Below are 14,657 nucleotides of genomic sequence, written 5' to 3' on the forward strand. Positions count from 1 at the left end.
CAAGGACACTGCTGTTGCTGTCCCATAAAATACAGACTCTTCCACTACTTTCTACAATAACATCAAGCTCTATTTACCCCTTATAACTACTATCCTGAGGATATTCATTATCACCTCTATGCTTACCTATCGCTATGTCATTTCATACAATGTTAGTAACATTCAATGTTAGTAATTAAACACTTACATCAAATATCCACTTCTGATAATGTATTAAAATGTAGTTCCTATTTGTCGTTTTTTTTTGGTGCTATGATTCAATATGTTACATGTCATTGGCTCCCTCTCCTAGCCATTTTGAGTAATTCATAAAAATATTAATTCAAAAGGGCCTTAAACCCACTCATTCATAATGGTTTTTTTAACCATTTATGAATTAAACATCACAATAAAGGATTTGTGCTCTGTTGGGGCCTCGAACCTCACAACTCTGCACTAAGGACTGTAACCTTCAACTGTAGGCCTCAAACCTACACCAAAATACCTGATAGGGCCTTTATAACCTTCTATTAAGTATTTTTTTTACTTCAACTGTAGGCCTCGAACTTACTACCAAGGACTTGAACCTCTGATTCTATTTTATAATGTTGTACACTCCATAATCTCGTCATGTTGAGGACTCGAACCTCACATCTTTCTACGTTCGTCTACCAAAGACGTTTATCGCTGAGGACTCGAACCTCGCATCTTTCTGATGTCTATCCTGTCGTCACGGGACTGACATAACCCATCTACCTTACTTTAGGACACGAATCTAACTTATCATAATAAAAGAGCCTAGACCCAATGTTGTTAAAACCCATTCTACTACTTCTGTTTTATGTTTGGTCCTTTACTCAAACCAAACCCTGTTTAGAATAATAGCGCCCTATTATCGTCAAATTTAATTAACTCCTTACATCTCATTACATAACTCAATACAACTCATCGTCCCCCTTTAAAAATATTGAATTTGAAAGTTCGTTACAGTTCAGCTTTACCACAGATAAGCAGATTTTGACATAATCAAAAAAAATGAAAGTCTGCTTACCTGTTAGTTGAGCTGTAGACTGCATCCTGTTCGTAAAAACGCCAATCTGTTATGATGAGTTTCTAGGTATCAAGTGATTACGAATGTAAGGATGTACTTAGACACTTTGTAGACAGTTAATGCAAATGTTTAATGATCGGTACCCGGTCAGAGACACCAAAGGACAGAGCTTTGCCTTTTGACGTTTCCAACTAACTAACAAAAGAAACACCCTCCTTTATATACCCTTGGTCATCTTCCTTTCACATACATCTGGTAACCATCATAGGCCTCCCTGTCTCTGTTATTATTAACCTTTGCCCCCAGGTCACTACATCCTGTCCATCACTGACACTACCCTAAACCTCACTAATCTACCTTGACATAATGGAATGTAGACTTCATGGCCCCAAACTAATTATCTAGTAACTCTACCTCTGTTCTCACAATACTATGACATTTCATCATTACACCACTCACTCTAGCTCTTTCTCTTTCTCACTCACTCTAGTTCTCTCTCTTTCTCACTCACTCTAGTTCTCTCTCTTTCTCACTCACTGTAGTTCTCTCTCTTTTCACTCACTCTAGTTCTCTCTCTTGCTCACTCACTCTAGTTCTCTCTCTTTCTCACTCACTCTAGTTCTCTCTCTTTCTAACTCACTCTAGTTCTTTCTCTCTCTCACTCACTCTAGTTCTCTCTCATTCTCATTCACTCTAGTTCTCTCTCTTTCTCACTCACTCTAGTTCTCTCTCTTTCTCACTCACTCTAGTTCTCTCTCTTTCTCACTCACTCTAGTTCTCTCTCTTTTTCACTCACTCTAGTTCTCTCTTTTTTCACTCACTCTAGTTCTCTCTCTTTCTCACTCACTCTAGTTCTCTGTCTTTCTCACTCACTCTAGTTATCTCTCTTTCTCACTCACTCTCCCTATCCCTTTCAGGTTTATTCGCCAGGTGCAGGTGCACAGGATACAACAGTACAGTGAAATTATTATCTTGAGAGCTCTTTCCCAACAATTCAGTGATAATAATAATAATAATAATAATATAGATAATATAGAAGATATAAGAGTTAAACATGAGAATGCAAGTATATACAGGCCAGTACCTTATTCAATATGCAGGGGTACTGGAGTGGTTGAGGTGGGTTTATACATAAAAAGTGACTGGTAGTAGGATATACATGTAATGGCTGAAAAGTGACTGGTACCAGGAATATATACATTTACATTACATTTACGTCATTTAGCAGACACTCTTATCCAGAGCGACTTACAAATTGGTGCATTCACCTTATAGCCAGTGGGATAACCACTTTACAATATGTCTATTTTTTTTTGTGCTTTGGGGTGGGGTAAGGGGGTGTAGAAGGATTACTTTATCCTATCCCAGGTATTCCTTAAAGAGGTGGGGTTTCAAGTGTCTCCGGAAGGTGGTGAGTGACTCCGCTGTCATGGCGTCGTGAGGGAGCTTGTTCCACCATTGGGGTGCCAGAGCAGTGAACAGTTTTGACTGGGCTGAGCGGGAACTGTGCTTCCGCAGAGGTAGGGGGGCCAGCAGGCCAAAGGTGGATGAACGCAATGCCCTCGTTTGGGTGTAGGGACTGATCAGAGCCTGAAGGTACGGAGGTGCCGTTCCCCTCACAGCTCCGTAGGGAAGCACCATGGTCTTGTAGCAGATGCGAGCTTCAACTGGAAGCCAGTGGAGTGTGCTGAGGAGCGTAGTGATGTGAGAGAACTTGGGAAGGTTGAACACCAGACGGGCTGCGGCATTCTGGATGAGTTGTAGGGGTTTAATGGCACAGGCAGGGAGCCCAGCCAACAGCGAGTTGCAGTAATCCAGACGGGAGATGACAAGTGCCTGGATTAGGACCTGTGCCGCTTCCTGTGTAAGGCAGGGTCGTACTCTCCGAATGTTGTAGAGCATGAACCTACAGGATCGGGTCACCGCCTTGATGTTAGCGGAGAACGACAGGGTGTTGTCCAGGGTCACGCCAAGGCTCTTCGCACTCTGGGAGGAGGACACAACGAAGTTGTCAACCGTGATGGCGAAATCATGGAACGGGCAGTCCTTCCCCGGGAGGAAGAGCAGCTCCGTCTTGCTGAGGTTCAGCTTGAGGTGGTGATCCGTCATCCACACTGATATGTCTGCCAGACATGCAGAGATGCGATTCGCCACCTGGTTATCAGAAGGGGGAAAGGAGAAGATTAGTTGTGTGTCGTCTGCGTAGCAATGATAGGAGAGGCCATGTGAGGATATGACAGAGCCAAGTGACTTGGTGTATAGCGAGAATAGGAGAGGGCCTAGAACTGAGCCCTGGGGGACACCAGTGGTGAGAGCACGTGGTGCGGAGACAGATTCTCGCCACGCCACTTGGTAGGAGCGACCGGTCAGGTAGGACACAATCCAAGAGTGAGCTGCGCCGGAGATGCCCAACTCGGAGAGGGTGGAGAGGAGGATCTGATGGTTCACAGTATCAAAGGCAGCAGACAGGTCTAGAAGGATAAGAGCAGAGGAGAGAGAGTTAGCTTTAGCAGTGCGGAGAGCCTGTGTGACACAGAGAAGAGCAGTCTCAGTTGAATGACCAGTCTTGAAACCTGACTGGTTTGGATCAAGAAGGTCAGTCTGAGAGAGACAGCAAGAGAGTTGGCTAAAGATGGCACGCTCAAGAGTTTTGGAGAGAAAAGAAAGAAGGGATACTGGTCTGTAGTTGTTGACATCAGAGGGATCGAGTGTTGGTTTTTTGAGAAGGGGTGCAACTCTCGCTCTCTTGAAGACGGAAGGGACATAGCCAGCAGTCAAGGATGAGTTGATGAGCGAGGTGAGGTAAGGGAGAAGGTCACCAGAGATGGTCTGGAGAAGAGAGGAGGGGATAGGGTCAAGCGGGCAGGTTGTTGGGCGGCCGGCCGTCACAAGTCGCAAGGTTTCATCTGGAGAGAGAGGGGAGAAAGAAGTCAAAGCATAGGGTAGGGCAGTGTGAGCAGGACCAGCAGTGTCATTTGACTTAACAAACGAGGATCGGATGTCGTCAACCTTCTTTTCAAAATGGTTGACGAAGTCATCCACAGAGAGGGAGGAGGGGGGGGGGGATTCAGCAGGGAGGAGAAGGTGGCAAAGTGCTTCCTAGGGTTAGAGGCAGATGCTTGGAATTTAGAGTGGTAGAAAGTGGCTTTAGCAGCAGAAACAGATGAAGAAAATGTAGAGAGGAGGGAGTGAAAAGATGCCAAGTGAAGATCGCAATGAGTCGTCAAGCCACGGAGCAGGAGGGGAGGACCAAGCCGGCCGGGAGGATAGGGGACATAGAGAGTCAAAGGATGCAGAAAGGGAGGAGAGGAGGGTTGAGGAGGCAGAATCAGGAGATTGGAGGGAGAAGGATTGAGCAGAGGGAAGAGATGATAGGATGGAAGAGGAGAGCATAGCGGGAGAGAGAGAGCGAAGGTTGTGACGGCGCATTACCATCTGAGTAGGGGCAGAGTGAGTAGTGTTGGAGGAGAGCGAGAGAGAAAAGGATACAAATAGTGGTTGGAGACATGGAGGGGAGTTGCAGTGAGATTAGTAGAAGAACAGCATCTAGTAAAGATGAGGTCAAGCGTATTGCCTGCCTTGTGAGTAGGGGGGGGGGGGGGACGGTGAGAGGGTGAGGTCAAAAGAGGAGAGGAGTGGAAAGAAGGAGGCAGAGAGAAATGAATCAAAGGTAGACGTAGGGAGGTTGAAGTCACCCAGAACTGTGAGGGGTGAGCCATCCTCAGGAAAGGAACGTATCAAGGCGTCAAGCTCATTGATGAACTCTCCAAGGGAACCTGGAGGGCGATAAATGACAAGGATGTTAAGCTTGAATGGGCTAGTGACTGTGACAGCATGGAATTCAAATGAGGAGATAGACAGATGGGTCAGGGGAAAAAGAGAGAATGTCCACTTGGGAGAGATGAGGATTCCTGTGCCACCACCCTGCTGACCAGATGCTCTCAGGTTATGCGAGAACACATGGTCAGATGAGGAGAGAGCAGTAGGAGTAGCAGTGTTTTCAGTGGTAATCCATGTTTCTGTCAATGCCAAGAAGTCGAGGGACTGGAGGGTAGCATAGGCTGAGATTAACTCTGCCTTGTTGGCCGCAGAATGGCAGTTCCAGAGGCTGCTTGAGACCTGGAACTCCACCAATTGTGCAAGTTCTCCCACTTAAAAAGATGAGAGAGGCCTGTAATTTTCATCATAGGTACACGTCAACTATGACAGACAAATTGAAGAAAAAAAATCCAGAAAATCACATTGTAGGATTTTTAATGAATTTATTTGCAAATTATGGTGGAAAATAAGTATTTGGTCACCTACAAACAAGCAAGATTTCTGGCTCTCACAGACCTGTAACTTCTTCTTTAAGAGGTTCCTCTGTCCTCCACTCGTTACCTGTATTAATGGCACCTGTTTGAACTTGTTATCAGTATAAAAGACACCTGTCCACAACCTCAAACAGTCACACTCCAAACTCCACTATGGCCAAGACCAAAGAGCTGTCAAAGGACACCAGAAACAAAATTGTAGACCTGCACCAGGCTGGGAAGACTGAATCTGCAATGGGTAAGCAGCTTGGTTTGAAGAAATCAACTGTGGGAGCAATTATTAGGAAATGGAAGACATACAAGACCACTGATAATCTCCCTCGATCTGGGGCTCCACGCAAGATCTCACCCCGTGGGGTCAAAATGATCACAAGAACGGTGAGCAAAAATCCCAGAACCACACGGGGGGACCTAGTGAATGACCTGCAGAGAGCTGGGACCAAAGTAAGAAAGCCTACCATCAGTAACACACTACGCCGCCAGGGGCTCAAATCCTGCAGTGCCAGACGTGTCCCCCTGCTTAAGCCAGTACATGTCCAGGCCCGTCTGAAGTTTGCTAGAGTCCATTTGGATGATCCAGAAGAGGATTGGGAGAATGTCATATGGTCAGATGAAACCAAAATATAACTTTTTGGTAAAAACTCAACTCGTCATGTTTGGAGGACAAAGAATGCTGAGTTGCATCCAAAGAACACCATACCTACTGTGAAGCATGGGGATGGAAACATCATGCTTTGGGGCTGTTTTTCTGCAAAGGGACCAGGACGACTGATCCGTGTAAAGGAAAGAATGAATGGGGCCATGTATCGTGAGATTTTGAGTGAAAACCTCCTTCCATCAGCAAGGGCATTGAAGATGAAACGTGGCTGGGTCTTTCAGCATGACAATGATCCCAAACACACCGCCCGGGCAACGAAGGAGTGGCTTCGTAAGAAGCATTTCAAGGTCCTGGAGTGGCCTAGCCAGTCTCCAGATCTCAACCCCATAGAAAATGTTTGGAGGGAGTTGAAAGTCCGTGTTGCCCAGCGACAGCCCCAAAACATCACTGCTCTAGAGGAGATCTGCATGGAGGAATGGGCCAAAATACCAGCAACAGTGTGTGAAAACCTTGTGAAGACTTACAGAAAACGTTTGACCTGTGTCATTGCCAACAAAGGGTATATAACAAAGTATTGAGAAACTTTTGTTATTGACCTAATACTTATTTTCCACCATAATTTGCAAATAAATTGATTAAAAATCCTACAATGTGATTTTCTGGATTATTTTTTCTCATTTTGTCTGTCATAGTTGACGTGTACCTATGATGAAAATTACAGGCCTCTCTCATCTTTTTAAGTGGGAGAACTTGCACAATTGGTGGCTGACTAAATACTTTTTTTCCCCACTGTATATAAATACTTATGGTAATATACTAATGGTAATATATACATTTATACCATGGCATTGTTGAATACTTGTTTCTGATTGGCTTGAAGGGCATTCTAGAGCGTGCATTATTTCGCTATAATGCACAGTATATTTGCACCGTAGAATTTAATGGCTACAGTTCATTCTTACACGTTCTATGTTTGAGCTGCTTTTGAAAGCAAAAGTTGAATTGAAACATTATTGGCATTGTTAAATTCGATTTTCATAATGGCTAGCTCTTCTGTTTGTTGAATGAACACACTTCTAGTGGCAAATGTGTTAAATTATAGCCATGGTATAAAAGGAATAATCAACTCGGGGCTCTATGCGTTCTCTGGTAACAATGCAACTCACGGAGTGTTGACTCCGCTAGCGCGTCGTGGAACAAAAACGTCCATGTCTTTCATTATTTTCCATAGAACGCATAGCCCCACGTTGATTATCCCTTACGTAAACAGGATTAATAGTGACCAGTAGCAGGATAAATAGAGAGATACTAATGGTGATCAATAATCAATGGACAGCAGTGTAATGGAGTAATCTAATCAATAATTATTTTTGCAGCAGTTTAGGTTGTGTTTGAGTGGGTAGGGACTTGTGGATGGGCATAGAGTCAGTGTGGATAGTCTGTGAGAGACGGAGAGTAGTAGTTGTTAGCCATTTAACATCTTATGACCAGGGGATAGAAGCTGTTTAGGAGTCTGTTTGTCTGAGCCTTGATGCAATGGTACCGCCTGCCAGACGGAAGCATGGATAACAGTCCATGTCTCGGGTGGCAGTAGTCTTTGGCAATTTTTCAGGACTTTCATTGACAACACCTGGCATGTACGTCCTGGATTTCTGGGAGCTCGCCCCCAGTGATGCACTGGGCCGTCCGCACCACCCTTTGTAGGGCCTTCCGGTCGAGTTGCCATACCAGATGGTGACACAACCAGTAAGGATGCTCTCAATGGGCGGTGCAGTTGCGATACCAGATGGTGATACAACCAGTAAGGACGCTCTCAATGGTGCAGCTGTAAAAGTTCCTGAGGATCTGAGGGACCATGCCAAACAGTTTCATCCTCCGCGGCATTGCCGTGTCTTCTTCACGACTGTTCTGGTGTGTGTGGACCATGTTAAGTCCTCAGTGATGTGGACACCGAGGAACTTTAAGCTCTTGACCCCTCTCCACTGCGGCCCCGTCGAGTGGTTTCCTGTAGTCCACGAACAGCTCCTTGGTCTTGCTGACGTTGAGGGACATGTTGTTGCCCTGGCACCACACTGCCAGTTCTCTTACCTCCTCCCTGTAGGCTGTTTCATCTCCGTTGGTGATCAGGCCTACCACCGTCGTGTAGTCAGGAAACTCGATGATGGAGTTGAAGGCGTGCGTGGCCACACAGTCGTGGGTAAACAGGGAGTACAGGAGAGGGCTAAGCACACACACCTGGGGCACCCGTATATTGAGGGTCAGCATGGCAGAGGTGTTGTTGCCTATTCTCACCACCTGGGGGCGGCCCATCAGGAAGTCCAGGGTCCATTTGCAAAGGGAGGTCTTCAGTTCCAGGGTCCCGAACTTGTTGACGAATTTGGAGGGCACTATGGTGTGGAACGCTGAGCTATAGTTGATGAAAAGCATTCTCACATAGTTATTCCTCTTGTCCAGGTGGGAGAGGGCAGTGTGGAGTGCAAAGGAGATTGCATCAACTGTAGATCTGTTGGGCGGTATTCAAATTGGAGTGGGTCTAGGGTGTCTGGGATGCTGGAGGGGATGTGTGCCATGACAGCCTTTCAAAGCACTTCATGATTACAGATGTTAGTGCTAGTGGGCAGGAGTTCTTGAGAACAGGAATGATGGTAGTCAGCTTGAGACATGGGACAAGGAGAGGTTGAAAATTATCGAAAAGATGCCTGCCAGTTGGTCTGCTCTTGCACTGAGAACACGCCCTGGAATACTGTCTGGCCCAGCAGCCTTGCGAGTGTTGACCAGATTAAAAACCTTACTCACGTCGGTTTCGAAGAGCGAGATTACCCAGTCCTCTGGGATGGCGGGGGCCCTAGTGCATGGCACGGTTTTGTTTTTGTAGAGTTCATCTGGTAAAAGGCATCATTGGTTAGATCACGTCTAGGTCTACCTTTTGTAGTCCATAATGAACTATAGCCCCTGTCACATGCGCCACTAGTGACGAAGGAGACGTGTTGATAGAAGTTGGGCATCACGTGTCTTAGTGACGGGGAACCGAAATCACCGGCAACAAGAAAAGCAGCCTCCGGGTGTAGGTTTTTCTGCTTGTTTATAGCCTCATACAGTTCGTTAAGTGCCAGCTTGTTGTTGTTGTTGCCTTGGGATGGAATATATACAGCAGTCACGATAACAGATGAAAACTCTCTCGGGAGGTAGAAGGGTCGGCATTTGACCATCAGGTATTCCAAGACGGGTGAACAACAGGTTGTTGATAAAGAGATATACCGTTCCCGCTCTTGATTTCCATTAATCTATTGACCTGTCCACTCAGAGAATAAAGCATCCTCTTGGGTAGCCCGTGGATTGGATTGGAGGTACATAAAAAGCTCAGGGCGGATGAGTCGAAGTGGAAGTTGAAGCCGAAATTGAGGTTAGTTAACTGCCGATCTGACGTTCAAACGTTTTTGTTGCTAATAAGAAATTATAGCGGATACATTCAGTGCATATTTTTTTAAAGATGAACTAATCACAAAATAGCAAAGTTGGGCCAGAGCTCTCAAGACGGCAGCCATACAGTATCTCTCTCATGTCGGTGCCATTTTGTTTTATAAAACACATTGAGAAGTCTGTCTGTCCTCTCCACCTTTATCATCCCATCCTCTCTTTCTTCTCTCTCTGTTTATGTATCATTTCTTTGTTCTCACACCTGTCTCATTGACAGTGCATTCTGACATTTACAAAGTATTCAGACTCCTTGACTTTTTCCACATTTTGTTACGTTACAGCCTTATTCTAAAATGGATTAAATAAATAAAAATCCTCATCAGTCTACACACAATACCCCATAATGACAATGCGAAAAGAGGCTCAAAATGTTTGCCAATTCATAAAAAATAGAAATACCTTATTTACATAAGTATTCAGACCCTTTGCTATGCTATTGATTGGACATGATTTGGAAAGGTACACACCTGTCTATATAAGGTCCCACAGTTGACAGTGCATGTCAGAGCAAAAACCAAGCCATGAGGTCGAATGAATTGTCCTTAGAGCTCCGAGACAGGATTGTGTCGAGGCACAGATCTCGGGAAGGGTACCAAAAAATGTCTGCAACATTGCAGGTCCCCAAGAACACAGTGGGCTCCATCATTCTTAAATGGAAGACGTTTGGAACCACCAAGGCTCTTCCTAGTCTCTGCAGTACTCCAACATTCAGGTCTGTATAGTAGAGTGGCCAGACGGAAACCACTCCTCAGTAAAAGGCACATGACAGTCCGCTTGGAGTTTGCAAAAAGGCACCTAAAGGACTTTCAGACCATGAGGAACAAGATTCTCTGGTCTGATGAAATCAAGATTGAATTATTTTGGCCTGAATGCCAAGCTTCATGCAAATATGTCACCATCCTTACGGTGAAGCATGGTGGTGGCAGCATCATGCTGTGGGGATGTTTTTCAGTGGCAGGGACTAGGAGACTAATCAGGATCGAGGGAAAGATGAATAGAGCAAAGTACAGAGAGATCCTTGATGAAAACCTGCTCCAGAGCGCACAGGACCTCAGACTGGGACGAAGGTTCACCATCCAACAAGACAACGACCCTAAGCACACAGCTAAGACAACACAGGAGTGGCTTCGGGACAAGTCTCTGAATGTCCTTGAGTGGCCAAGCCAGAGCCCGGACTTGCGAAGCCTCTGAATGTCCTTGAGTGGCCGAGCCAGAGCCCGGACTTGAACCCTATCGAACATCTCTGGAGAGACCTGAAAATAGCTGTGCAGCGACGATCCCCACTGTATGTCTTCCTTCCACTGTATGTCTTCCTTCAACTGTATGTCTTCCCTCCACTGTATGTCTTCCTTCAACTGTATGTCTTCCCTCCACTGTATGTCTTCCTTCAACTGTATGTCTTCCTTCAACTGTATGTCTTCCCTCCACTGTATGTCTTCCTTCAACTGTATGTCTTCCTTCAACTGTATGTCTTCCTTCAACTGTATGTCTTCCTTCAACTGTATGTCTTCCCTCCACTGTATGTCTTCCCTCCACTGTATGTCTTCCTTCAACTGTATGTCTTCCTTCAACTGTATGTCTTCCTTCAACTGTATGTCTTCCTTCAACTGTATGTCTTCCCTCCACTGTATGTCTTCCTTCAACTGTATGTCTTCCTTCAACTGTATGTCTTCCCTCCACTGTATGTCTTCCTTCACCTGTATGTCTTCCTTCAACTGTATGTCTTCCTTCAACTGTATGTCTTCCCTCCACTGTATGTCTTCCTTCAACTGTATGTCTTCCTTCAACTGTATGTCTTCCTTCAACTGTATGTCTTCCTTCAACTGTATGTCTTCCTTCAACTGTATGTCTTCCTTACGCTGTGTGTCTTCCTTCAACTGTATGTCTTCCCTCCACTGTATGTCTTCCCTCCACTGTATGTCTTCCTTCAAATGTATGTCTTCCTTCAACTGTATGTCTTCCCTCCACTGTATGTCTTCCTTCAACTGTATGTCTTCCTTCAACTGTATGTCTTCCTTCAACTGTATGTCTTCCTTCAACTGTATGTCTTCCTTCAACTCTATGTCTTCCTTCAACTCTATGTCTTCCTTCCCTCCTTCCATTGTTTTCTCCCATTCTCTAATTTCCTGACAATATTTCTCTCTTTCTTCTCCCAGGAACCAGAGGTCATTGTTAAATAATGTGTCTGAGTCATTCTCTCTCTCTCTGTGTGTGTCTCATCCTTATCCTTTTTCTCTCCAAATGGATTGTTTCATTCTTCTGTTGCATCTGTAGCATATCCTCTACGGTACATTCACCCCATCTCAGAGAGAGCGAGACAGAGAGATAGAGGGAGAGACAGAGCTGTTACTAGTCATAGTTGGTGAACTACCCTTTTAATAGTTTTGTGACATTCTACTGTGTACTGTACACAGATGAACAGAAGTTTGATAAGTTTAACTTCATCATTACATAACAGTCCCTATAGTTTTGTTAAGGCAGCACCCAGTAGGAGTGTGAGTGTGTTCTCTGTTCTCTGTTCTCTGTTTTCTGTTTTCTGTTTTCTGTTTTCTGTTTTCTGTTTTCTGTTCTCTGTTCTCTGTTCTCTGTTCTCTGTTTTCTGTTTTCTGTTTTCTGTTCTCTGTTCTCTGTTCTCTGTTCTCTGTTCTCTGTTTTCTGTTTTCTGTTCTCTGTTCTCTGTTCTCTGTTTTCTGTTTTCTGTTTTCTGTTGTCTTGTTTTCTGTTCTCTGTTCTCTGTTCTCTGTTTTCTGTTTTCTGTTTTCTGTTCTCTGTTCTCTGTTCTCTGTTCTCTGTTTTCTGTTCTCTGTTTTCTGTTCTCTGTTTTCTGTTGTCTGTTCTCTGTTCTCTGTTCTCTGTTCTCTGTTCTCTGTTCTCTGTTCTCTGTTTTCTGTTCTCTGTTATCTGTTTTCTGTTCTCTGTTCTCTGTTGTCTGTTCTCTCCATATATGTCTACCAGCTGTGTGTCTTACCTAAGGAGGTCACAGGGTTGTGTGTGTGTGTGTGTGTGTGTGCGTCCCTTCATCTCTCTGTGTGTGTGTGTGTGTGTATTCTCTAAACAACAGTGTGTGATTTCTCCCCAGCTCCATGGTGAATACATCTCTGGTGCAGCTCCCCCAGCCCAGCCTCTGTCACCACACACCTAACCTCAGCTGGGTGTGAGTATATATCTATCTATCATCCCATCTCACCTGTCTAGACGTCTGTTGATGTGGAAAATTATCACTATACTTTATTAGAAATCAAAGTTCTTCCAGAGTTTTTGTAGAACCAAGACAGACTTTATTACACAAGTAACGTAAGCCGAGATGATCTGCAGAGCACCTCCCCTCTCTCCGCTCCCCATCTATATAGTCACATTCACATACCTCCTAGCTCAAAGCCCCTCCCTCTTGGGTTCCCCTACCATTATCTTCAGTTTCCCTCTCTCTACCACTCTGCCCACTTCCTTAGTCTATGATAGCGGCTAAATTTGACTGTCATTCAGTTTAGAAACAATATTATTTCAATCAATCACGCCCTTGTCATGCCAAAACAATCATGTTCAGTTTTAAACTCTGTCCAGGCTCACCCTGGCTTGACCTGAAGATTGATTGTTGGACATGACAGGTCCATACTTAATCTTTCAAACATACCCAAAACCCACTCCTCTCTTCCCTCCTGTCATGCTGTACTCATGATTAGTCTAAACTCTGTTCAACTCTGGCGTTGCTCTTTCCACTTTGTTTGAGTAGAGAGGCAAAAGACCATAGTCTGGTTTCAGTCTCTGATAAGGTAGAACAGCCATGGATTAGGTAAGAGTGAGCAATTTGACCCTAGGTCAGATCCCCACTTCACACACTCACACAGTGAAATGAACCAATTAAGTTCTTGCCTAGCAACAGAGAATTCTAACTATATGTTCGTAATTAACTCTGTTTATCTCATAGTCCACTAGAAAATTCACATCACTATCATCCCATCTATCTACACACCTATCATCCCATCTATCTAGACATCTATCATCCCATCTGTCTAGACATCTATCATCCCATCTGTCTAGACATCTATCATCCCATCTGTCTAGACATCTATCATCCCATCTGTCTAGACATCTATCATCTCATCTGTCTAGACATCTATCATCCCATCTGTCTAGACATCTATCATCCCATCTGTCTGACATCTATCATCCCATCTGTCTAGACATCTATTATCCCATCTGTCTACATTTACATTTACGTCATTTAGCAGACGCTCTTATCGAGAGTGACTTACAGTTAGTGCACACATTTTTTATTTATTTTTTATACTGGCCCCCCGTGGGAATCGAACCCACAACCCTGGCGTTGCAAACGCCATGCTCTAACAACTGAGCTACCTCCCTGCCGGCCATTCCCTCCCCTACCCTAGACGACGCTGGGCCAATTGTGCGCCGCCCCATTGGTCTCCCGGTTGCGGCCGGCTACAACAGAGCCTGGATTCGAACCAGGATCTCTAGTGGCACAGCTAGCACTGCGATGCAGTGCCTTAGACCACTGCGCCACTCGGGAGACTTGTCTAGACATCTATCATCCCATCTGTCTGACATCTATCATCCCATCTGTCTAGACATCTATTATCCCATCTATCTAGACATCTATCATCCCATCTGTCTAGACATCTATCATCCCATCTGTCTAGACATCTATCATCCCATCTGTCTAGACATCTATTATCCCATCTATCTAGACATATATCATCCCATCTTTCTGACATCTATCATCCCATCTGTCTGACATCTATCATCTCATCTGTCTGACATCTATTATCCCATCTGTCTAGACATCTATCATCCCATCTTTCTGACATCTATCATCCCATCTGTCTGACATCTATCATCCCATCTGTCTGACATCTATTATCCCATCTGTCTAGACATCTATCATCCCATCTGTCTAGACATCTATCATCCCATCTGTGTAGACATCTATCATCCCATCTGTCTAGACATCTATCATCCCATCTTTCTGACATCTATTATCCCATCTGTCTAGACATCTATCATCCCATCTGTCTAGACATCTATCATCCCATCTGTCTAGACATCTATTATCCAATCTGTCTAGACATCTATCATCCCATCTGTCTAGACATCTATCATCCCATCTGTCTAGACATATATCATCCCATCTGTCTAGACATCTATCATCCCATCTGTCTAGACATCTATCATCCCATCTGTCTAGACATCTATCATCCCATCTGTCTAGACATCTATTATC

The 14,657-nt window shown here is 44.7% G+C and overlaps 1 protein-coding gene across 1 annotated transcript in view; it reads left to right on the forward strand.

The window, feature by feature from the left end:
- The window catches only part of LOC311099890 (relaxin receptor 2-like), a gene marked incomplete at its 5' end in the record, with an annotated part of 178,084 nt that overhangs the window by 112,029 nt on the left and 51,398 nt on the right, over window positions 1-14,657 (forward strand). Inside the window, one exon of the mRNA XM_084140610.1 lies at window positions 12,498-12,572. Coding sequence (XP_083996736.1) covers window positions 12,498-12,572 — 75 coding nt within the window. The remainder of the gene's footprint in view (window positions 1-12,497; window positions 12,573-14,657) is intronic.

Source organism: Coregonus lavaretus (genome assembly GCF_964263955.1).
Source record: "Coregonus lavaretus genome assembly, chromosome: 24".
NCBI classification, from domain to species: Eukaryota; Metazoa; Chordata; class Actinopteri; order Salmoniformes; family Salmonidae; genus Coregonus; species Coregonus lavaretus.